This window comes from Malaclemys terrapin, chromosome 5 (assembly GCF_027887155.1).
Source record: "Malaclemys terrapin pileata isolate rMalTer1 chromosome 5, rMalTer1.hap1, whole genome shotgun sequence".
NCBI lineage: Eukaryota > Metazoa > Chordata > Testudines > Emydidae > Malaclemys > Malaclemys terrapin.
In genome coordinates, this window is record NC_071509.1 from 76,880,326 (window position 1) to 76,903,770 (window position 23,445).

General features: G+C 42.1%; 1 protein-coding gene across 2 annotated transcripts in view; it reads left to right on the forward strand.

The window, feature by feature from the left end:
* NAF1 (nuclear assembly factor 1 ribonucleoprotein) overlaps positions 1 to 23,445 on the forward strand; it is a 67,937-nt gene that overhangs the window by 37,291 nt on the left and 7,201 nt on the right. For both annotated transcript variants that reach the window (XM_054030638.1, XM_054030639.1), the window contains exons 4-6: positions 4,642 to 4,724; positions 7,282 to 7,442; positions 16,497 to 16,548. In XM_054030638.1, coding sequence (XP_053886613.1) covers positions 4,642 to 4,724; positions 7,282 to 7,442; positions 16,497 to 16,548 — 296 coding nt within the window. The remainder of the gene's footprint in view (positions 1 to 4,641; positions 4,725 to 7,281; positions 7,443 to 16,496; positions 16,549 to 23,445) is intronic.

A 23,445-nucleotide genomic window follows, 5' to 3' on the forward strand; every position in this document is an offset into this window, starting at 1 on the left:
GTCACCTGAGGGCAGGGCAGTAGAGTTCAAACGGATGACCAGAGAGGCGAGAACAAGCATTGTGGGATAGCTCCTAGAGGCCAATTGCAGTGCTGTAATCGACCAGGGTGTCTACACTGGCATCGCAGCACTGTACCCCTGGTGCAGAATGCTGTACACCTCTTGTTGGGGTGGCTTTTTTACAGCGCTGCAACTGTGCAGTTTTTGCACACTAAGTGGCTTGGCAGTGTGTATGCCTCGGGAGTTACACCGCAGAAAGCTGCTTTATTGCTCAGAAACTTGCCAGTGTAAACCACGCCTAAGTGATCAAGAGACTACACTAATGGTGATGAGACAATGAGAATGTCTAATTCAGCATTATGCTGCCTCGAGGGGACAATTTACCTTTGAGTCTGGATTTAGTATTCCTGAATGTTGTGCCCAAGAGGCCCATTGAGTTTCCGTGGGCCAGCAACTATCAACGCTAATTTCTACTAGAATAAAAGAACAGACCTTAAATTCTTCTGTGCAGTAAAGCAGCAAAAATAAACAAAACCCTTAAATACAGTCAACTCTTTTTTAAAAGAAACTACAAAAGGAATAAACTTACATTTCTTCAAAGATGAAAATACATTAAAAAATCTAATTAAAAGAATCCAGTAGACTTATTTCCTGTCTACCAAACTGTGTGTTCAAAACAGCAGAATTTTTTGCGTATGTGTTTAAAGGAATAGGTATGTTAGAACAATGACTTTGTAGCAGTTATTATAATGTATTAATATTTGAGATAGCTTGTCCTGTCTGCATGGTCCTTCCCCTAGAGGCTAGTGTCCTACCATCCTAAATAATTCTTTAAAGGAAATGCTATAAGTCCAGTTCCAGGGAACTTTTTTCCTCATTTATTCTAGTTCTTATACTGTTGTCTTAATTGTAGCCTTTAGGCTATCTGATACGAATTCTTAGAAACAAATAATCCCCCAAAAACCTTTTGAGGTGGTTATATCTTTAAGAATGCTTATATCTGGTACTGCTCTATACATATGCTAAACACCTCAGTGAAAGGTAATAGTGTTTGGGCACATGAAGAGTACTTTATGGTATGGTATGTTTGTTAAATATTCCAGGGTAGCAGAATCATAAATGTTCTAGAACAGATTGCCATAATCAGTGTTTAAAAAAAAAAAAAGGAGGGGGGGGACAATAGAAGCTACTGCTCCGTGCCTGTTCAATTATACCAGTCTAGTAAGCTCCCATCAATTATGGAGTATTGCAGCTCTCTGTCAGGAATCTAATAACTTTACAATTAGCTTTAAGAGCAGCACTGTGTGGAAGTAATAAAGCTTCCATATTTATAACGACAACGTAATGTGAAGTTATAACCTCCATGCCATAGTGTTTTGGCACATCTGAGCTTCCTTTCTGACAAGTCTAGTTCTTTGCTGGAAGGGAGGATTACCACAATGCAGGATATTGGGATGACCTTTTAAAAAGGCTGAAAAAAGATGGTAGCATTATTTTTAAAAATGTACTGGTAGCTGAGATGTACTGACTCAGTAGAAACAAAATACAGATGTATTCACAGTTCTGTCTTCAACGGATAATGCTTATAACCAAAAATTAAGTTAACACAAACACCAGAGAGAGAGAATTTGGCCTAGACCTACAACCATTTCTGCAGAGCACTATTTTCCTACAGACAGCCTCCCCTCTTTTTTTCCCCCGGGCAGCAAGTTTCTAGCACTTAATCGTTGCACACCTTCTCTTCTGCAAATGCTTCGGCAACCATCCTCTTCACTGGGGACAAGGCAGTGACTTTAAAGAAGTGACTATCCTGAAGCCCATGGCACTTGTACATAATTTAAAACATACAAAGTTAATAATTCTTTAAGTAGATGCAGCCGTGTATTCCACTTTGATGTGGATGTGCTCAGTGGACTGAAGCTGGAGAATTTTGCATAGCAGTACCTGTAGGAAGCAGATCTCAAGCCACGTGGAGACTAACATGGTATTTTGACAGCTATGTTCAAATTTTATAACTTATAATTAGGGCCCTATCAAATTCACAGTCATGGGATTTTAAAAATCATTAATTTCATGATTTCAGCTATTTAAATCTGGAATTTCACAGTGTTGTAATTGTAGAGAACTTGACTGAAAAAAGAGTTGTGGGGTGGTTGCAAGGTTATTATAGTGGGGGGTTGTGGTATTGGTACCCTTAGTTCTGCGGTGCTGCTGGCAGTGGCACTGTCTTCAGAGTTGGGCAGCTGGAGAGCAGTGGCTGCTGGCTGAGAGCCCAGCTCTGAAGGCAGAGACGCCGCCAGTAGCAGCGCAGAAGTAAGGGTGGCATGGTACAGTATTGCCACCCTTACTTCTGTGCTGCTGCTGGCAGGGTGCCACCTTCAGAGCGGGGTACCTGGCAGCGCAGAAGTAAGGGTGGCAATAGCATGACCCCCATGCAACTCCCTTTTAGGTCAGGACTCCCAATTTGGGCAACACTGGTCTCCCACCGTGAAATCTTTATAGTATAGGGTAAAAGCACACAAAAGTCCAGATTTCATGGTCTGTGAATTTGGTAGGGCCCTACTTATAACATATATTATAAACCATAGTGGCAGCTGGTGGTGACATCCCATACTTAGATTGAAGAGCACTTAATTATAAAAGATTCTTGTGACTCTTTTAGAGAAGCTGTTAACACAGAGGTGGGCAAACTACGGCCCATGGGCCACATCTGGCCTGCGGGACTGTCCTGCCCGCCCCCTGAGCTCCCGGCCAGGGAGGCTAGCCCCTGGCCCCTCTCCTGCTGTCCCTCCTACCCCACAGGCTCAGCTCACTATGCCACCAGTGCTCTGGCCCGCTGCTCCTACTGGGCAGCGCGGTGGTGTGGCTGGCTCCGGCATGGTAAAGGGGCGTGGAGTGGGGAGTCCTGGGGGGGCAGTCAGGGGACAGGGAGCAAGGAGTGGTTGGATGGGGCGGACATTCGGGGGGGGGGTGTCAGGGAACGGGGGGGTTGGACAGGCATGGGAGTCCCAGGGGGCCAGTCGGGGACAGGGAGCGGGGGGGCTTGGATGGGTCGGGGCTTCTTGTGGGGAGGCAGTTGGGACAGGGAGCAGGGGGCAATTGGTTAGGTTGGGAGTTACAGGGGGCCTGTCAGGGGGTAGGGGTGTAGATAGGGGTTGGGGATAGGGAGAAGGGGGGTTAGATGGGGAGGTGGGGTCCCGGGGGGCAGTTAGGGGCGGTTTGGGGATAAGGAGCGGGGGGCTTGGATGGGTCAGGGATTCTGAGGGGGGCAGTCAGGGGACAGGAAGTGGGAGGGGGCAGATGGGGGTGGGGAAGGCTGTTTGGGGAGGCACAGCCTTCCCTACCCGGCCCTCCATATAGTTTTTGCAACTCCGATGTGGCCCTCGGGGCAAAAAGTTTGCCCACCCCTGTGTTGATACATCTGCTGCCAGGTGATGCAGTTGGTCCTGTCATTCAAACTGAGTATAATACGTTTGGGGAAGGTTTTTAAAATTGTAAATAATGGTTTTAAAATAGTTATAAATATCTTGACAATACATACAGTAGCCATTCTTTGAAGTTGTTAGCAGTGCCGGTGTGCTTAAGTATTTTCACTGCAGCTAAGCTTCAAAGACCCAGTGTCTTTGAAGCAAGAACAAACTAACTTTATAGAGAAGCTAACAACTTTTGCTGTGTTCATGGAACTGGTATGTCTTGTTTCTTTTAAACTCTGTATGACAATTTGGGCTGGGGGAAGATGGTGGAGGTTGAGTGCAATTCAAATAATGCACCATGTAGTTGTTGTGCATTTAATCTGGAATATTTGCTCATTCTGATCTGAGATTTATCACTGTAGTTAGCCAAACTGTTTTCTTTTAAACAAACAAACCTGTCTCCACCCAACCAACACACTTTAGCATGTTTCAAAGACCCATAGTCCAGGACATAACTTCAGTCTTCAGAATGATTACATTCAAAAGTAAATCTAAACCAGCAAACCGCTTTCTCCACAAACTTGACAGGGTCAAATTATACTTAGTGACTTGCTACTTTTTCGTATGATCCCACTGCCTTCATTTGAAAGACAAGAAGCTTTCAGGGGATCCGCATTATGTTTTTGGCCAGAAGGCAAGTTTTGCCTACCTATGATGCCTCCTAGTATGTGAAACTATTCTTTCCCCCTTCTTCTGTTCCTTCTATTTCTATCTGAATTAATTTCTTCTCACTCTCCTCCCTCCTCCATGAAGGTCTAATATAAATATTGGTCCTGTACATAACTTTTCCTTTTCTCTTCTTCCTACCTAGAATCTCTATCAATGTGTCACTCTTGCAGTATTGCAGGAGAGGTTTTATTATATAACCTTTAAGTTATTGTGCTTTCTTGGGTTTCTTGGCTGTCTAATAAAATGCTGATACTACAAACAAGAATGCATTTTGATCTATTATACGTGTAAAGGTAAAACTTAATTTGAAAAATAGTTTAATGTGTGTATATATATATCTCATGACAAATGTGCATCGGTGTCTCATCCACAAATTTTATTACTTAAAACGGTTTCATAATTAAACATGCTCTTTATTTGCAATTACTGCTTCTTGTTAAAATAATTTGGTAAATACATTTTTAAAGGTTAATATATTTTAAATCTTCTTGTATTTTAGTAATAATTGAGTCTCTGAAAGGCCTGCCTCCAGTAAATGAGGAAAGCATCATTTTTAAAGGAGATCGGCATGCAGCAGGAAAGGTGTGTGAAACACACAAGCTATTATATTGTATTGCAGTTTGTTCTGTAAAATAATATTTGCTAGGTTACTTTGATAGCTCTCTTTAGTTTAGAGTGTGACTATTTTTGCATATGTTTTTAAACACCTAACCTATGTATCTTGCATTTAACAGATGGTATATGTAATACTAGAATAATTAACCATACTTCTAATACTTTCAAGGAAAAAAGTCTCCGGGTTCCAGCTCAGAGCCCTGTGGACTGCAGCTGTCTATAGTGCCTCCTGTAACAGCTGCATGACAGCTACAACTCCCTGGGCTACCTCCCTATAGCCTCCTCCAAACACCTTCCTTATTCTCACCACGGGACCTTCCTCCTAGTGTCTAACGCTTGTGCTCCTCAGTCCTCCAGCAGCACACCCTCTCACTCTCAGCTCCTTGCGCCTCTTGCTCCCAGCTCCTCACACTCTTGCACTACAAACTGAAAACCCAGGTGCCCTGATTAGCCTGCCTTAATTGATTCTAGCAGCTTCTTCTTAATTGGCTCCAGGTGTCCTAATTAGCCTGCCTGCCTTAACTGGTTCTAGCAGGTTCCTGATTACTCTAGTGCAGCCCCTTCTCTGATCACTCAGGGAACAGAAAACTACTCATCTAGTGACCAGTATATTTGCCCTCTATCAGACTCCTGTACCCCACTGGTCTGGGTCTGTCACAATACGTATTCATGTTTTATTACAACACCATGAAATTTAAGATTTAAATATTTGAAACTGTGAAATTCAAGTTTTTTAAAGTGCTATGACTGAAATTTACAAAAATGGACCATGAATTTGGTAGGGGCCTGGGTATAGAAGACTGTGTGGTAAGGCAATTTCCTGTTATATCCCAGGGAGACCTTTATTGATTTAAGTTTCAGTATCTTTGGGGTATATTGTATTAAATGAATGGTTTAGATCAGTGGTTCTCAACCAGGGGTCCAGGGCCCACTGGGGTTCCCCAAGCAGGTTTCAGGGGGTCTGCCAAGCAGGGCCGGCATTAGACATGCTGTGGCCCGGAGCAGAAAGCTGAAGCCCCACCGCATGAGGCGGAAGCCTGGGATTCCAAGCCCCGCCACCCAGGGCTGAAGCCAAAGCATGAGCAACTTAGCTTCACGGGCCCACCCATGGTGTGGGGCCCTGGGCACTTGTCCTGCTTGCTACCCCCTAACGCTGCCCCTGCCTTTTATATGCAGAAAACAGTTGCTGTGGGCCTTGGAGTTTTTATAGCATGTTGGGGAGGCCTCAGAAAGAAAAAGTTTGAGAATCCCTGGTTTATATATTATTGTGAACCAGGATTGTGTGTTATATTTTGAGGGGGGAGATGTGAGAGCTGGGGATTCAAAGGACTATACTGAACAATGTGCTAGACAAGAATGGGCTTTTGGAACAGAAAGTGTTAAGTGGTTTTCCTGTGGAATGTGTGTGGGGGTGAATGCAAATTCCCCACCTCTGATTATGCAAAAAACTCCATACTTTAGAATCTATGCCATGAGGAGTGGGTCATTGTTTGCTGATCACCTGTTACATGAGATCAAGATTAAAGTCAAGAGCACTATAAAGGAAAGACAGAACTATTTGTGGTGATTGTGGTTCTGAATCTAAGTTACTTGTGAACTGGTAACGCATGGGGAAATCTAGTTGTGGGTTTGAAGGACTGATACCTACAGAGATCGGAGTTGGGGTTATCTCTGGTAAGCTTTTTAACATGTTTATAGGTTCTTTTATTGTTTTCAGTGTATTCTCTGTAATGCTTTCACCTTAATAATAAATGTGCTTTCTTAGAAAACTGTTGTAACTTACAACTGTGGGCAATTACACTGTTCATAACCTCTGGAAGAAAGCAAAGTGCAGATGCTGAGCCTTTGGGCAGTTCAGCTTGCTAGAAATATCACAGTGTAGGGAGGGAACTTTGCAGCCTGGGGGGGGGGGGGGGGGGGGAGAACCCATTCAGGAAGGATAGAGATGTAGTTCTCTGTCCGAAAAGGTGACTGATGAGGATCCAGTAATGTAGAGTGGTTACCCTTGGTAGACCATGGAGGGGAAAATATAAGTGCCTTGCCCTGAACTTTGACAAGCAACATGACCAAAGAGAGAAGAACAAAGAGTAATAAAGGAAAGCGAAGAGGTAACAAGGCGAAAGGACAGGGAGGAGCAGAGGGAGTCAAAGCAGTAGAAGAGGATAATGAGAGCTGGGTAGAGGCAAGACTATGTTGGCAAGGACGAGGAGTGTGCATTTGGTGAGAGACTGCTACTGGTGTGGTGGTGACAAGAAGAAAAGATATGGAAAGAAGAAAATTATTTTTTAGCAGTGATATTTGCAGAAGACAAACATAACTCTGTCAAACAACTCATTAAAAAAAAATCAGATCACAAAATCTCAACATGCAAAAAATTAATTATTTGATGTCTAGTTTTTTAAATGTACTAGTTAATGTTGTCTTATAATAACCAATAATGTTTACATTTAAAATTTCACAGTTGTCTTTCTCTTTGGAAGTTGTTTCTTCAGGTAAATTGTGATTTTTTTTTTTTTCCTTTCAGATATATGAGATATTTGGTCCTGTTTTGCATCCCTTCTATGTGTTACTATTTAACAGCCCTGAGCATATTGAAGCAAAAGGTATTAATATCCAAGATACCGTGTATTTTGCGCCATCAGTGGAAGACTTCACCCAGTATATATTCACAGAGAAACTAAAACAGTGAGTATCTAACTTATTAAAATATTAGTATAATATATATTGTAATGTAGCTAAACAAAGCACGGTATCTTAAACTGGCCAGGATAGGAACAAAAAATAAAAAAAAAGGTAAAAATTTGGTACTACCAACTTTGACAAAGAGAATCTAATTTTCTCTGCATGTACTTTTCTTTAAAAACAACTACAAAAAACACCCCAACAAAACTGTTCTAGAGATTCAGAGCCATGCTGTAATAACAAAGTTGTACATATAGTAGTGTAGAAAGATAATTATTAGAGGAACATATGTAATCTTCAAGCTTCTAAGTGTTTGAGTAATTAACTTAAATTATTGTTAAAACAACCTAAATTACATAATCAGACTTCCAGTGTTCCCATGTCACTATTTTATCTGAAATAGTTTAATTTTATTGTAATTGGCACAATTTCTGCAAAAAAAAACAACAAAAAAAAACCCCACCCCTTTTCTTTGTAATGTATTTCATTTCCTTTCTTCCACAAATGAAAGCTTTCTTCTGTCCTAAGAGACTCTACCACCATTATAAAAATCCCTCTGACAGATTTTTTATTCCAAATTTGATATTAATAGTATAAAATTCATTGTCTAGCATTATGACAAAATAGCACTTCTGCAACTGTAGTTAATATTACACAACTCAGATTGCATCTATGTGCTGCAAGTGGAGGGGCGTGGGGGATGGTCATATTGAGTAGCAGTACATTGTCTGATGTAGCCTATAGTTATCTGCAAGGCTATAGGACTGGCTTTGCATTTTTCTCATCCTGCATCAGCATAGTCTCTGTGTATCTGGGTATGCTGAGACTTATGATTGTGACCTGAGAATCAGAGCTCCAAGTACAGCTAGCTTTGGTCCCTTATATGTTGAGCTCCTATGCAGCCAGCATTGATGATTGACAGCAATTATAATGCTCCAGGTCCTGCTCCTGACTAGATAATTGTAGCTTCTCCAAAAGGAACAGCTCGAAGATCAGGATCATAAGGGAAGCTATGATCTCCTTTGAAAATGTAGCCTGTGTTCAGCCCATATTGAACAAAGTAAAGTTTCAGTGTTTTATGCATAAATCTCACTTTGTTTTGTTAACCAGTACAACAGAGGAAAGTAGATGTTCAGTTAATAATGTAATGCTTTTAATGAAGAATAATCACCTGCTAAAAAAAGAAAATACACTTGTCTGAAACATGAAGTCCAATCTAAAGAGTTTAATTTTAAGATTTATTGTTACATAATATTTCTGATAAGTCAGCCTTTTGATGGACTTGTAAATCTTAAGAATAAATGCCAAAGTTCAAAAATCAAAGAATTATTACCCCTTCTTGCAGAAGGCTATTTAGTATCTCTAGTCATGTGAACTGTTGTGGTATGATGAGGAAGAAAAGCCAGGCTCAGAAGTAGGATGACAAGTTTGTCATTGTTTCCCTGTCTGGCTTATAGCAAGGTTTGAGTATTATGGGCAATCAGTATGGTTGCAAAGTGTCATGTAATGGCCTATCAGAGCTACAGGTTCCCTTTGATACTTCGCTTTGGTATTTCTGACAGACATTTGTTTTCTTACAGAAATTCTGGGGGTGGAGGGTGGGGAAGAGAGATGTTTTTGTTCCTCTGATATCAAAGGCAAGAGTTACATTCCACCATTAAAGCAATTTGGCAGTCTTCTGCTGCTCAGGAATAATCAACTGTGCACACACACAACAAAAAGCAGCTTTCCCCTCCTAAGTATTTGTATTTCATCATTGTTGGTTCTGAGTGCCTCACAATTATTAATAGATTTTATCCTCCCGATTCCTGTGTGAGGCAGGGAAGTGCTATCAGTGGTTTTACAGACTGGGGGACTGAGACACATGGTACCTACAGTGACTTGCCCAAGCTAACATGGATAGTCTGTTGCTTGAGCAGGAATTGAACCAAGATCTCATTAGTTCCAGTGCAATGCCATAATCTGTGGACCATATTGTAGGCACTTGAGGCTCAGAGTATGAAATGTGTGCTGCTATGAGAATATTAACTCCCCTTTATTCTTACTGACATGTTGTATCTGCTTAATATGTGTATCTCAGCAGAAATATACTTAGCAATAACTGACTGTTATCTTCTTCTCTCTATTGTCTTCCTTCTCTATTGGGGAATGCTCGTTATGTGATGAGTCCCTTAAAAGAATTTTCTTGTTGACTGAGGTAGAAATGGGAGGGGTTACTATGTTTTACTTCAAACCACTTGGAATTGTAGATTCTTGCTGCCTGGCTTCCTTGTTGGTGGAGCCATGGTACTTAATGCTACGATGAGGGAAGAACAGTGCAAGTAGAATTGCTAGTAATTTTCCCCTTGATATCCATTATGCAGCTGCTATTAGATACTTTCAAGGTAATAAACATATGCACTTCAGTTATTTCTATTTACAAGTTTTATGTAACAAAATTGTGGTCAGAAAAGCTTCTTATATTACTTTTGGACAGGTTGCTACACCAGATGTTTAGTATTATGATAGCTGAAACAATTTTTCTGAAACTGTCATTATCAGTTAAAACCCAGTTACTATCTTAAATATAATTGACATTTGGGCTTAATGATTAGCATGGGCTCATTAGTGCTGCCTTTGACAGCCGCAGGAGCCTTTGAGAAAGCTGACAGATGCTTGGATTTGTCTGAATAAGTTTCAAATTAAATCTTCAAAAATTCCAGTTTATTTACTTGTTTTCAAGACAAACCCCAGAGAAGCATTCACTGATAAGAGCCGTGTAGAACTATCCATTGTTGCTTTTTGGTGACCTCCCCCATTTATATATGTATTTTTTGTTTAGATTGGCATAGGACCTCTCTTCTGTTTGCTCTTGGGACCAAAATTTCACCAGTCTCTTCAGCAGTACCCAACAATAATAGTATTTTTCCAAACTTATTTTGTTTTTTATTCTATAGGATCTGGATGCATTCAGTTAATACATAAGAAAATAAATTTGGGCTCAGCTCTTCCCTTTTTCTGGACAGACCCATGGGAGGCAACCTCCTAGGGATCCCTCATGTAGCTCCCAGGTATATTATTTCAGGGGTGGGGATAGGAGCTGGAAAAGGCTACAGAGCCTATGCTTAAAACTGTTGGATCCCTAGTAGGCTTGGCCAGTCCAACAGAGGCACTGGCTCTAGGCCTCCAGTGGGAAATCCCACTCCTCCATTAGCTGCATTGCCAAGGACTTCCCCTGGCAACAACTGCCTCTAGGAACACTGAGGAGGATACAGAGAAGATGTATTATCTTTTATCCAATTTCTGTGGAGTTGGAGAAGAATTATGTGCATTTCTTCCACCCCTTCCCAGCACAGATCCCAGATCTAGAGAGGAGATGCTATCACAGGAGAGCCTGAGTCACCCTTCCTTGTGGGAGATCTGTCCACAGAGGAATCTCCCTTCATGTATGCATTGAAAGGGAATATTATGGTCCATAGAATTTACATAAGTCAAATAAAACCCATTTCAGAGAACTTAGTTGCCACTGATGCATTAAATAGATTGATACTTCCTAATAAATACTAAAAGTGGGTTTTAATATCTAGAATAAGTAGGTTCCTCATTCGGAAGTGATAAGAACGATCAATATTAGTGCATATTTTTTGTATATCTTATCAATCAACTTGAGTACCTTGGTGCTCTTCCTCAATCTGCCCATCATAGGGATCACCACAGGCTTCATGGCAATCATAGATGTAGTAATTCTCTAGAACACATTTTGTTTGGTGAGGTTTTTTGTTCCAGGCTTAATTTCGTGACTCGAGCCCTTAACAAGTTAAGTTAGATATATTAACCAAACATAGATTAAAAAGTAAATAAAATAAAACACCTTTCTACTTTGTCTGTGTTTCAAAATATAACTTTTTATACTCATTACAAGATGACACTTGTTTCCCTCACTCTCATCTACTTTTTCCCCTAAAAAAAAGTTACCAGGATTTTTGTGTTTTATGTGCTTTGAGTATAGATTCTGTTAGTTTCAGGATAACTGCAGCTTTGATCTCCTCTGTGATCTGCTCAAGCTATACTTTCTTAGGTCTCAGGCCTTGAGCCGTAACCTCTCTCTGGGCAGAGGCATGCGCCCCTCTTTCTCTAGACTGGGGTTCAAGGCTTATAGGCCTCCTGCACTTCAATGTGATTATTCCAGCAGGCCTGACCAGAGTCCAGCACCTGTACTTTGCATTCTCTAAGGGTTATGTATAGTATGGGCAAGTAGTTACAAGTAACAAAATAGCTCTTTCAGAGTAGAGTACATTTATTTTGGGATAAAAGCCTTACAGAGAATATATATATAAAACAATAAAATGTTCTAAACACTACATTAAACTTATCAGTGTCTCCCTGTCAGTCCTGTGGAGACCTTGGCAGGTTCCAGTCCTTTCAATCCTTTGGAGTGTTTGGCCCCCACTTGGACAAAAGTCACGTCAATTTGTTGAATCAAAATAAAGGATCCCCTTCTGTCAGTTCAAGCTGGCTCTTTATACCCCCAAAAGCCTTTGTACCCAAGTCTTCTGAAACAATTGGTAAAATTAGTCATTGTCCCTTCTCTCAAGGGAAACCATTTGTACATAATTAGTTTTGGTATTTTATAGTAACCGCCCTCTAATGATTCCAGATTCCACAGTGAGCCGGGAACACAAGTCTATTTAACGCTTTCTGATACAAAGATCTATGAATATTCCATGGGTCCATATCATCTGGTCCATCTCAGGGTAATAATCTTTGAAGTTTTCATGCCGTCAAGGGCTGGCACACACCATACAGATAACATTCATAATGTGTCAATCATATCTGTCACAGATGCTATAAAAAATGCAGACTTTTAGGCAGTGTCTTTCTGGAGGGCAACCTGTGTTTCCCTGAACCATTGGGTAATATAGTTTATGTATTTTAATCTACATATTTCAAAATTGGAAAAAAATTCCTAATAATTTGTTCTTATAGTGCTGCAAACTCATGGAAGCCCCACTAGTGGCTCCATAGTTGGGGTTGAGTTTTTTACACTTAAATAATTTTATGTATGAAGAATTCAGTGTATCCTCTCTAAAATTATAGCACTTAGTCTTTGGGTACAGAATACATTTTCTGATAATTGACAAATAAATCCAAGTTAAAGTTTACTTAAAAAATGGGTCCACTAAGAAACTTAGCATCCTGTGTCAGACAACTGTTGTGTCCTGAGAGATCTTAATAAAGAAACTGTTCAAACTCTTCAGGCTTCCCATATAGTTATAACTTACAGTTCATTGGCTACCTTTAAAGAAACTTTACAGGATTAAAAGTCATTTTTTCCTTTATTCTTCATAACAGAAAGTTTCTCCTTCTCCTCCTGATAAATTGTGTTATTACAAAAAACTATTAAATATCACCCTCTTTCGAAATGATTGACATCATATAGCTCACAAGAACAGTGAAGTTAGAGTTGCCGTTAGAAAAAAGTCCTTTATGAAAATGGCTACTGTCCCCTATTGTTCCAAAAGGGAATGAAGCCTAGATGCTTGAGGAAAGATTGTGACTCCTGACACATTCCACATTCCTTCAGGTATCTTGGCTTTTCCATGAGGAAAAAATTAGAAGTCAAATGTTTTCAGAAACAAATATCTTCTAATTTGAGGCTACAAACACTATTGTGTATGAATCTTAATTGTATGGTTACTGGATAATTGCTGCTTTGGAGGCTGGGGGGAGAGCAGCATGGCCAGAAGCGGAGAGACTCTGGCCCTGCCTCTTCCCTTCTGGCTGTGCTGCCTCTCCTTGCTCCCTCTGTTGTGGGGAGGGGCTGTGTCCCACCTCTCCCTCTCTATACCCGTTCATAAGCCGACCCCCTTCTCTGGTACTTCCCTTTTTTACTAAAAAAAAAAAAAAAAAATTGGCTTATGAACGAGTATATACAGTGGTTATTTTCATTATCTGCTCCATCTTGATAGAAGACATCTCTCGCTTTAATGTTAGTTTTGTAGAGTTTAAGGCCAGAGGGAACCATTAGATCCTCTAGTCTGACCTCCTGCAAATCACCGGCCATTAAATTTAATCCAGGTACACTGATATCTTTTACATCTGTTTCTTCCTTATCAAGAATTTGAATTCATCCTTTCAGTTAAAACTCAGTTTTGAAACTAGCTTTTATTTACTTCTTAGATAGTAAATAATACTTAACACTTACATAGTGGTTTACATTTACAAAGTGCTATAAAAATATAACTAGTTTATCTTTCACAATATCTCTGTGAAGTAGGTAATTGGGCATTTTTATCCGCAGTTTATAGATAGAGAAACTGAGACAGAGTGGTTCAGTGACTTCACCAGGCAATACAGTGAGGCAGTGGCAGAGCTTGATTCAGAACTCTAAAGTATTTGATTAGGTGAAATCCACTGAGTAATGTTGCGTTAGGAATTTACTAGTCTATCTTAATTCTCCTGTGGGAATTACAGTTTTAAGATTGCTTGCAGCCACTAATACAGCTTTAACTGTATCCATATTCTGTGATCCCAGACTAGATTAGGCTATACTAAATGTGAGGGGAGGCAGAGGCAAGTCAAGACAAAAGGGAAAACCCAAAACTGTAGCTGGAAAGTAAATAATACAGCATATTACCAACTACTTATAATAATGAACTGTAAGTTAACAACACATTAACTTTTGTGAGCTTGTACACTCTTCCTTACTTTATACAGTTAACACCAAATGCATCATTAACAATTACTCTCAGTAGTATACTGTGTCATTTCAGAGAGGAATCAACTTTTCCTCTCCTTCATTGTAAGTCCAGCTCCACTCTTTTGCGTCTCTTCAGTTTGTAGTGCTTGTTAAATTCATGTTCCTGTGGTTGTATTTCTTTTCACTGAGTTTCTCTACAGGCGTGGGCTTCTTCACTTAGTGGCCCCTTACTTCTCCATTATGTGCGTTTGAACTGTATACTTTCAACAGATGTTCAGATAAGTAATTCTCTGTTCATTTACTTTAGATCAGTGGTAGGCAACCTGTGGCCCATCAGGGTAATCTGCTGGCGGGCTGCGAGACAGTTTGTTTATATTGACAATCCGCAGGCATGGCTGCCCACAGCTCCCAGTGGCCGCAGTTCACCGTTCCTGGCCACTGGGCGCTGCAGGAAGCGGCACGGTCTATTTTTTGGAAAAGAACCTGAAATGTGTACCCCAGGAAATATTATTAAGAACATTTAGAAAAAGAAGAGGAGAATTCCTACAACTCTATATTTGCACTCAAAATGTATAGATTCTGAAGTATATGCATTCCTATGGTAACAGAATTATCAGTCTTTGAAGACAAGACCAAAGACTCAGTAAGAGACAAACAAACAAGTGACCACTATGGCCCTCATTACATATAATAATATTCACCAGGCTGTACCCTACTTTAACTTCCTCCTCCCACGTACCCTTACTTTCCACAGAGTGCAGAGACTGCTCATTCTGTGGGCCAAACGCACCAAGAATGGCAGGGAAGGTTAGGAGGAGATGGGACATAATGGTATATTGGAGAGTTTGAAGGGGTGTATCAGTGAGCATGCTCAGTGCAGACTGGAGAATTCTACCTTTCTGAGATCGCATTCCTCCCATAACACAGTTTGAGGCAATGTAACTCTGACCCATCTCAATTTGGTGCTATGACTTAAAGGGATAATAGAACTGTAATATTGCTTTCTAGAAATCTCCATTGTACTTTGCTCAAGCCATAGCTTACCACTGAAATAGAACACTATCATAAACAAATATCTTAGCAAATATCCTGGTATTGCAGATCAAATTGTTTTATTATTATTTGCAAGAAATGTGGAGAAAGATATTTTCATCGTTTTTAAAAAGGCTTGCATAAACTTTCTCTCAAATATCATGATTTAAGTTTGCTATATAGTTTTGATGTTTTCACAAATGGATGGTAGTACAATTTAACTTTTCATACCTGCTAATTTGCAGAAGACTGACTAGTGGAAATTCAGGGACAATCGTTAAGTTGACCATTTTTTTACATTTGCTTTTTATGTTGATATCTTTGGGGTTTTTTACAGGCTTTTGAATTAAATTTAACTCAGGACTGGTAATTGTTCATCTTTTGTGTTAAGCAAGAAGTGTTTATCTTTGTTTCCTTAAGCCATCTTTCTATTGTGCCAATAAGTAAACTGAAGAGAGAACCTGCTAGAACAGTTGAATGCATTCTCTAGCTGGTGGTGGTTGTGGGTATGAGGGGTTTCTAATAACAGAAAAGGGAATGAGATGAAAGTGATAGCAAGAGGTAGTGTGTGATTATTGTGGTTTGGGGAAAAAGGGCAGTGCATATGTAACCCACATACTTTCTGGGTGTGGTGTTCTGTCCCATCTAGTGGCACCAAGACCACAGAGAGAGAGAGAGAGAGATTGATTAATGAGTCTGTTCTACAGCCTTAGCTAACAAGCCAGTTGGCTTTTACCTCATGCAGTAGAGGCTCATGCATTAAGCTGTCAGGTTCGATCCCGCCTGCTGACAACCGGGGTCTGTCGGCGTTACATAATGGTAAGCACAAACCTGAAGTGGCAGTATGGAGGAGGATGAGTTGGTTGGACACAGGGCCATAAGTAAGAAGAACCTCCTTTTAACATTATCTATTCCTCCAAACTATGCTGTGCCATTGTCAAAACAGACTCTTAGGAAGGAGAATGGCCATGCAACAGGTACCCCAGTTTACTGTAACAATTTGGCTTTAAAAAATATTTGAAAAAGTACTCAGCCAAAGCTTAATATTAACTATATGAAGCCTTCTTTTCACTCAAAGTAGGAGCATTGTAGAAATGGTGTGTAGTAACTGCATGATCTACCGAGCTGTGAAATATATTTCTAATTAGTTAGAAACTGTTTTAAAAACGAGCTTAAAATTCACTTACATTTTATTCAAGGTGCCATAGCTGCCTATCTGTTATCTTAGTGTTGTTTTTTGTAAAGTAATTACTTTAGATGAAGTCACAGAATTAGGAATCTCTTGTTAACCAGTTAATTAGATTGCTATTAAAAGCTTCTCAATATCTTTGTGTCCAATCTTTTAGGGAGAAAGGGTCTGATGCATCATGGCAGCATGACCAAGAGCCACCACCTGAGGTAGGTTTTAGTGGATCATTTGGTGTCCACTTTGAATTTGCCTTTAGTGCCTGTGGAGAAGATATCTCATCTGGTGTTCATGGGGCTACCCCCCCATGTCTTTACCAATCCTTGCTGGTGTGCTCCAGCCTGGTAAGACAGCTTGGACCACTCTTGCTTTTTGTCTACAGCCAAGAAAGCAGACAAATTATATCAGATATCTTTGGAGGGGATTTTATATTTCCATACACACCCTGCATCTAATTCACTGATAGTGGCTACTGCTAGTAGCAGGTTGAAGTCTGGACAGGCATGTAGTGATTCGGTGTGGCTCCCCTCCTGCCCAGCAGAGGGAGTGCCCTTACAGTCACCCAAGTGGGCGGAGCCTCCGCCACCTGTCCCCCCCCCCCCCCCGGAAGTCAAGGGGCGGGACAGGAAGTATAAAAGCCGGCCGCCAGAGCTCAGTGCGGCCCCAGCCACCAGAGGAAGCAGACATACGGCGGGGAGCTCGCTGCCGGGAGACCTCCAAGGCCCGAGGCCGTGGCCCCAACTGGCCGGAGTTACCCTGAGCCCACTACGAGGAGGAACCACTGGAGCCCGTCCGCTCCCATCATTGGGAGGAGCCGTTGGAACTCCCCCACACCAACCCCAAAGGAGAGACTCCACCGGAGCTCCTCCGGCCCTGCTGTTACCCGGAGGAGCCGCCCGAGCTCAATTAGCGGATTTCCCTGAGGAGCTGCCGGACCTGCCACCAAGCTCCGGCCGAGAGGAACCCATGCAGGTGGACTGGACTGGGCCCGGCACCACGGACAAGGTAGGCCCTGAGGGGGAACCTGGAAGTAGTCCGGGGGTGGCCGACCCTGGTCAGGCTACAGTCACGGATGAGCCGATGTCAGTGTGTTTCGGTCAGGACACCCCACTGACCCGCAGCAGCAGTGGCCGCTGCTAGGACCCCGGGCTGGGACGCAGTGGAGTGGGTGGGCCTGCGTCCCCCCCCGGCACTCCCGCACACGGGTGGCAGGCTTCCCCCTCATCCAATGCTCAGGCATAGGGTCCTGGGCCTATCCCAACTGTTGTACTGTTGCTCAGCCCCTACACCAAAGGACCTGAGCTCCCCAAACTGTTATATTGCTGCTCAGCCCCTGCACCAAAGGGCCTGAGCTCCCTACTGTTGTACGGTTGCTCAGCCCCTGAGCTTCTTAACTGTTATATTGTGTGCAGCTCCTGTGCCAAAGGACCTGAGCCCGGACCCAGCGAATTGTACTGCTGTCCCACCGGTAGTGAGTCGGTGTGGCTCCCTTCCTGCCCGGGAGGGTTGAGCCCCGGCATGAACCTTCTACACGGCACATTCCACCTCTGCTGATAGAGAGGGAAAGAAGATTAATTCTCTAGGAAGAAAAATGTTCTTGGTATTAGGGTGGCACATTACCAAGCTGTTATGGCCTGTTATAAATTCTAAAGATGGCACTGTGTGTGCAGGATTTGCTGGATCACAAAAGGAAACTGGCAAATGCAATCCTAACTGAGATTCAAATTGCGTCAAAGCATAGTCTCTGGACTTCATTTGACACCTTGAACTCTCTTGCTAGAGCATTGGCATCTACTGCTACTCCAAGGAGACATGCTTGGCTTTGTTCCTCTTCTTTGACTCTGGGTGCTAGAATTAAAATGGAAGATCACCCCTTGGAAGGGGATAGTGTTCTCAGTGAAAAGATGGATGAGTTGCTGAAAGAGACACGATTGATGACCTGCTCTTTGGGCTTGATTTCTTCTATTAGGAATAGACCTTTTACTCTTTTCTTTTCTTTTATCAGATAGTATTATCTGCAGTCATCTTTGGGTTGTTTCTATCAAATCAAAGACATCAACAGCGCGAGCAGGGTATGTCATTTTAGAGCCAGCATAGAAAGTGATTTATTTTTTTTAAATCAAGGTCTTAAACTTAAGCAGTCTGCTACCTCTCCGTCGTCTTCATTGCACACCAACCCTGAGATTTGATGTGAGTATCAAGTGACCAGCACTAATCAGCAAGGACCCTTCACTTCCTCAGTTTGGTGATAGGCTAGCCCATTTTATCAGCAAATGAAGGCTTATTATATTGGAGGAATAGGTCCTAGAAATTATAGAAACCACTATTCCATTCAGTTTGAAAACCTTTCAGTTTCCCCTGCCCTTTCCTTTTCACCGAACTGTCTCATGAGGTTATTTTACTTTCAGAAGTTACTTCTCATAAGGGCTGTAACGAAGGTATCCAAACACCTGAGGGATCGGGAGTTTTATTCAAGTTACTTTCTGATACAGAAGAAGTGGAGTGGTTCATCCAATTTTAAATCTAAGAAATCCGTGCAATTATATTCGGAAATTTCGGTTCTAACATAAACTCTTGCCTCCACTTGCCTTCACTTTCAGTCATAGATTGGTTTGTGACTCTTGATTTAAGGAACATATTTTCATAAATATCATAGAATCATAGATGATTAGGGTTGGACGAGACCTCAGAAGGTCATCTAGTCCAACCTCCTGATCAAAGCAGGACCAACCCCAACTAAATCATCCCAGCCAGGGCTTTGTCAAGCTGGGCCTTAAAAACCTCTAAGGATGAAGATTCCACCACCTCCCTAGGTAACCCATTCCAGTGCTTCACCACCCTCCTAGTGAAATGGTGTTTCCTAATATCCAACCTAGACCTCCCCCACTGCAACTTGAGACCATTGCTTCTGTCATCTGCCACCACTGAGAACAGCCTAGCTCCATCCTCTTTGGAATCCCCCTTCAGGTAGTTGAAGGCTTCTATCAAATCCCCCCCCCCCCCCCCTCACTCTTCTCTTCTGCAGACTAAACAAGCCCAGTTCCCTTGGCCTCTCCTCGTAAGTCATGTGTCCCACCTCCCTAATCATTTTTGTTGCCCTCCGCTGGACTCTCTCCAATTTGTCCTCATCCTTTTTGTAGTGGGGGACTCAAAACTGGACGCAGTAGTCCAGATGTGGCTTCACCAGTGCTGAATAGAGGCAAATAATCACTTCCCTTGATCTGCTAGCAGTGCTCCTACTAATGCAGCCCAATATGCTGTTAGCCTTCTTGGCAACAAGGGCATACTGTTGATTCATATCCAGCTTCTCATCCACTGTAATCCCCAGGTCCTTTTCTGCAGAGCTGCTGCTTAGCCCGTCAGTCCCCAACCTGTAGCAGTGCATGGGATTGTTCCATCCTAAGTGTAGGACTCTGCACTTGTCCTTGTTGAACCTCATCAGAATTCTTTTGGCCCAATCCTCCAATTTGTCTAGGTCACTCTGGACCCTATCCCTACCCTCCAGTGAATCTATCTCTCCCCCCCGCTTAGTGTCATCTGCCAACTTGCTGAGGGTGCAGTCCATCCCATCATCCAGATCATTAATGAAGATGTTGAACAAAACCAGCCCCAGGACCGACCCCTAGGGCACTCTGCTTGATCCTGGCTGCCAACTAGACATCAAGCTGTTGATAACTACCCATTGAGTCCAATGATCTAGCCAGCTTTCTGTCCACCATATAGTCCATTCATCCAATCCATACTCTTTTAACTTGCTGGCAAGAATACTGTGGGAGACCGTATCAAAGCTTTGCTAAAGTCAAGGTATATCATGTCCACCACTTTCCCCATATCCACAGAGCCAGTTTGACAATCATTTGACAATGATTGAAAGTACCTTCATTTTGTGGCAGCAAAACACCATTTCCACGACAAGGTGCTGCCATTTGGCCTGCCCACAGCACCAAGAGTTTTTACTAATTGCCTCTCTGTGGTAGCGGCTCAATTGAGAATGCAGGGTATTTCTGATTACTCTTATTTGGATGATTGGCTATTGAAGGCTGACATTTGCATGAATCTATTAAACCTCATTGCTTTTACAACCACCTTTTCCTCAGACGTGGGACAACTTCTGAATGTCAAAAAAATCAAATCTCTGTCCAACTCAGAATTTTATTCATAGGTTCCATATTTGACTCCATAGCATGGAAAACCTAGGGCAGAATTTTAACAAGATATTGCAATATATTTTAAACATTCAGTTATGCAAGTTCGCAGATTCCACTAAGATACTAATCTTTTCTCTGGGTCTCATGGCAGCTACTACTTACAGGATTCCATTTACATGTCTCAGAATGAGACCAGTATAGCATTGGATGTCTTGAGTGTCCAGATTTGTTTGTATAATCTTCAAATGTTAGTCATCATGCCTTGAGACATTCTGGACACATTGATGTGGTAGTCAGCAAACATTTTCAGAGGTGTCCAGTTCAGTCTCCTGTTGTTGGTGACCATAACTTCATATGTGTCAACAGATGTTTGGTGAGGTGAAGGGTGCATCTGAACCAACTTAAAGTTTGAGGTCACTGAACTTTTCAAGAGAGAGGCTTGCACATTGTGTTGGACTTGAGCCATTTGTCTGGCCCTCAGATCATTCCTCCCTCACTTGGAAGGTTTCTGCAAGTAGTTCTACTATGTGTTATGCCAACAAATGTGGGTGCTCACCCTGCTAAGCTATGTGCGGAGGTGATCGGGTTATGGGACTGGTGCATTCTTCGTGACATTTATCCCATGGCCCTGCATTTAGCAGGACAGAACATGATTGCAGATTGTCTCAATAGAGACAGTTCTCAAATGTACGAATGGTAGCTGAAGGATCCGTTGATTCAGAGCGTATTTTCCAGTTGGGGTCAGCAAGACATGGACCTGTTCACTATGAGGTTCAACAAAAAGTGTTGCCCTTTCTATTCAAGTGCGGACAGGAACAGTCAATCCATATCAGATGGTTTCATTCTACACTAAGGAAAGGGGCTATCTGTATGCCCGCTCCACCCCTTTGATTCAGAAGGCAGTGAGAAAGATAAGTCAGGATAGGGTAAAGATGCTTCTGGTTGCTCCAGCTTGGTGGTATCCGCAGTAGTTTATGGATCCCCTTCAGCTGTTCAGTGGGGTCTTTGTACGTCTTCCTCTGTCTCCAGATCTTCTGTCTCAGCAAGTGGGCAGGATTCTTCATCCAGACCAGCAGTGCTTTCGCCTGATGGCCTGGGTGATCGGACTCTGGCTCTTGAACAGACATGTTCCTTGTTGATTTAGGATATACTGCTTAATTCTACAGAGGTATCTACTAGAATGTGTTACTATTTGAAATGGACCAGATTTGTGCCTTGGATGAAGGGAAAGTCTGATTCTCTTGTCTCAGCTTCCATACCTTGTATTTTAGAACATTTAATGCAGCTTAAAAACTAAGGGGTTATCTCATTCAGCTGCCAACTGAACTTTCAAAAAGATCTCTGCTTACCATTTTTTTAGTAGATGGGTGCTTGTGCATAATATGGTTAAGAAGTTTATGAAGGGGCAATGCATTATGCATTCCCCCTTTGAGAAATCTTATCCCTCCTTAGGATCTTAATTTGGTTTTAAGTATCAGAGGGGAAGCAGTGTTAGTCTGGATCTGTAAAAAGCAACAGAGTCCTGTGGCACCTTATAGACTAACAGACGTGTTGGAGCATAAGCTTTCATGGGTGAATACGTCTGACGAAGTGGGTATTCACCCACGAAAGCTTGTGCTCCAATTCGTCTGTTAGTCTATAAGGTGCCACAGGACTCTTTGTTAATTTGGTTTTAGTTACACACGAGAAGCCACCTTTTGAATCCTTGGATGAGTGTTCCTTATTATTTGTCAGTTAAAATGGAATTAATTATTGTCATAACAGCAGCCGAAAGGGTGTGTGAATTAAACGTCTTGATGGCTGATCCACTTTTTATGTCCTTTCATAAACATAAGGTGGTTCTTAGGACTGATCCCAGGTTTTTGCCAAAAGTGGCTTCTGATTTTCACATCAGACAATTAATTTGATGGTATTGTTTTCAAAGCTGCACATTAATAAGGGTGATCTGTTTTACATACTTTGGAAGTAAGAGCTCTTGCATATTTAGATAGAACTAAAAGCTTTTGACAAGTATCTAGATTATTCATGTTTTATGCTAAGAATCACATGGGTTATACAGTCATTCCCAGACTATTTCTAGATGGATTAAAATGTATTATTGAAGGTTACAGAAATTCCTGTGCCTGCGACAGTACAATCTCATTCCACTAGAGCTGTGGCAGCTTATATTCTTTACCTTAAGCAAGTGTCTGTCACTGAAATTTGCAGGGCTGCAACCAGGAGTTCTGTACACACTTTTGTTAAGTTTTAGACTTCCGATTTGGCCTCAAGGTCTGAAGCTAGATTTGGTAGAATGGTGTTTCAGTCTCTGTTCAGTTAGGACTGTGTTCCCTCCTCCAGGTTATTTTCAGCACTGCTTATCAAACTGCCAATAAATGGAGGCTGCCAGGTGGCAGGTTGGAGCATGCCCACGACTATGTATGGAGCTGGGGTGGGCTGGGGCTGGGTCGCTCGCTGCTGCCAGCGCCAGGCCCCCCGCTAGCCTGCCAGGCCACTCTGGACCCTGCATCCCCCTGAAGTGCAGGGCCCCGCAAAGTGCGGTAAGCCCAAACATTGGTGGAGCCGGTCCACGTTCTTAAATATTGGTGGAGTATGGGCACCAGGGACCCATATTACTCACCACCTTAACACTTTACAAACTTGCCAGTAAAGAAGTATTAAGTTACTTTCAAGTAGGCCTGGATTAACCATAAACTCAATTGTCCCATGCCTTGGGCCCCCATCTTTGGGGTCACATGATAATATCTGGGCAGTTAAGCCACACAGCTTTTTCTAGCAAACTCTGAGATTGGTCCATTTGCGGCAATGCTAAGGGGAAGTCATTGCAGCTCTTCCATAAGGTTGATTCTTACAGAGCATTAAGTGAAACAAAAAAGTTAGCTGCAGGAGGTGCCTTAGTTGTTCTAGGAGGGGAGCAAAGTTTATGCAAGGTCTTTTAAGAATCATGACTGGAAAAAGTTG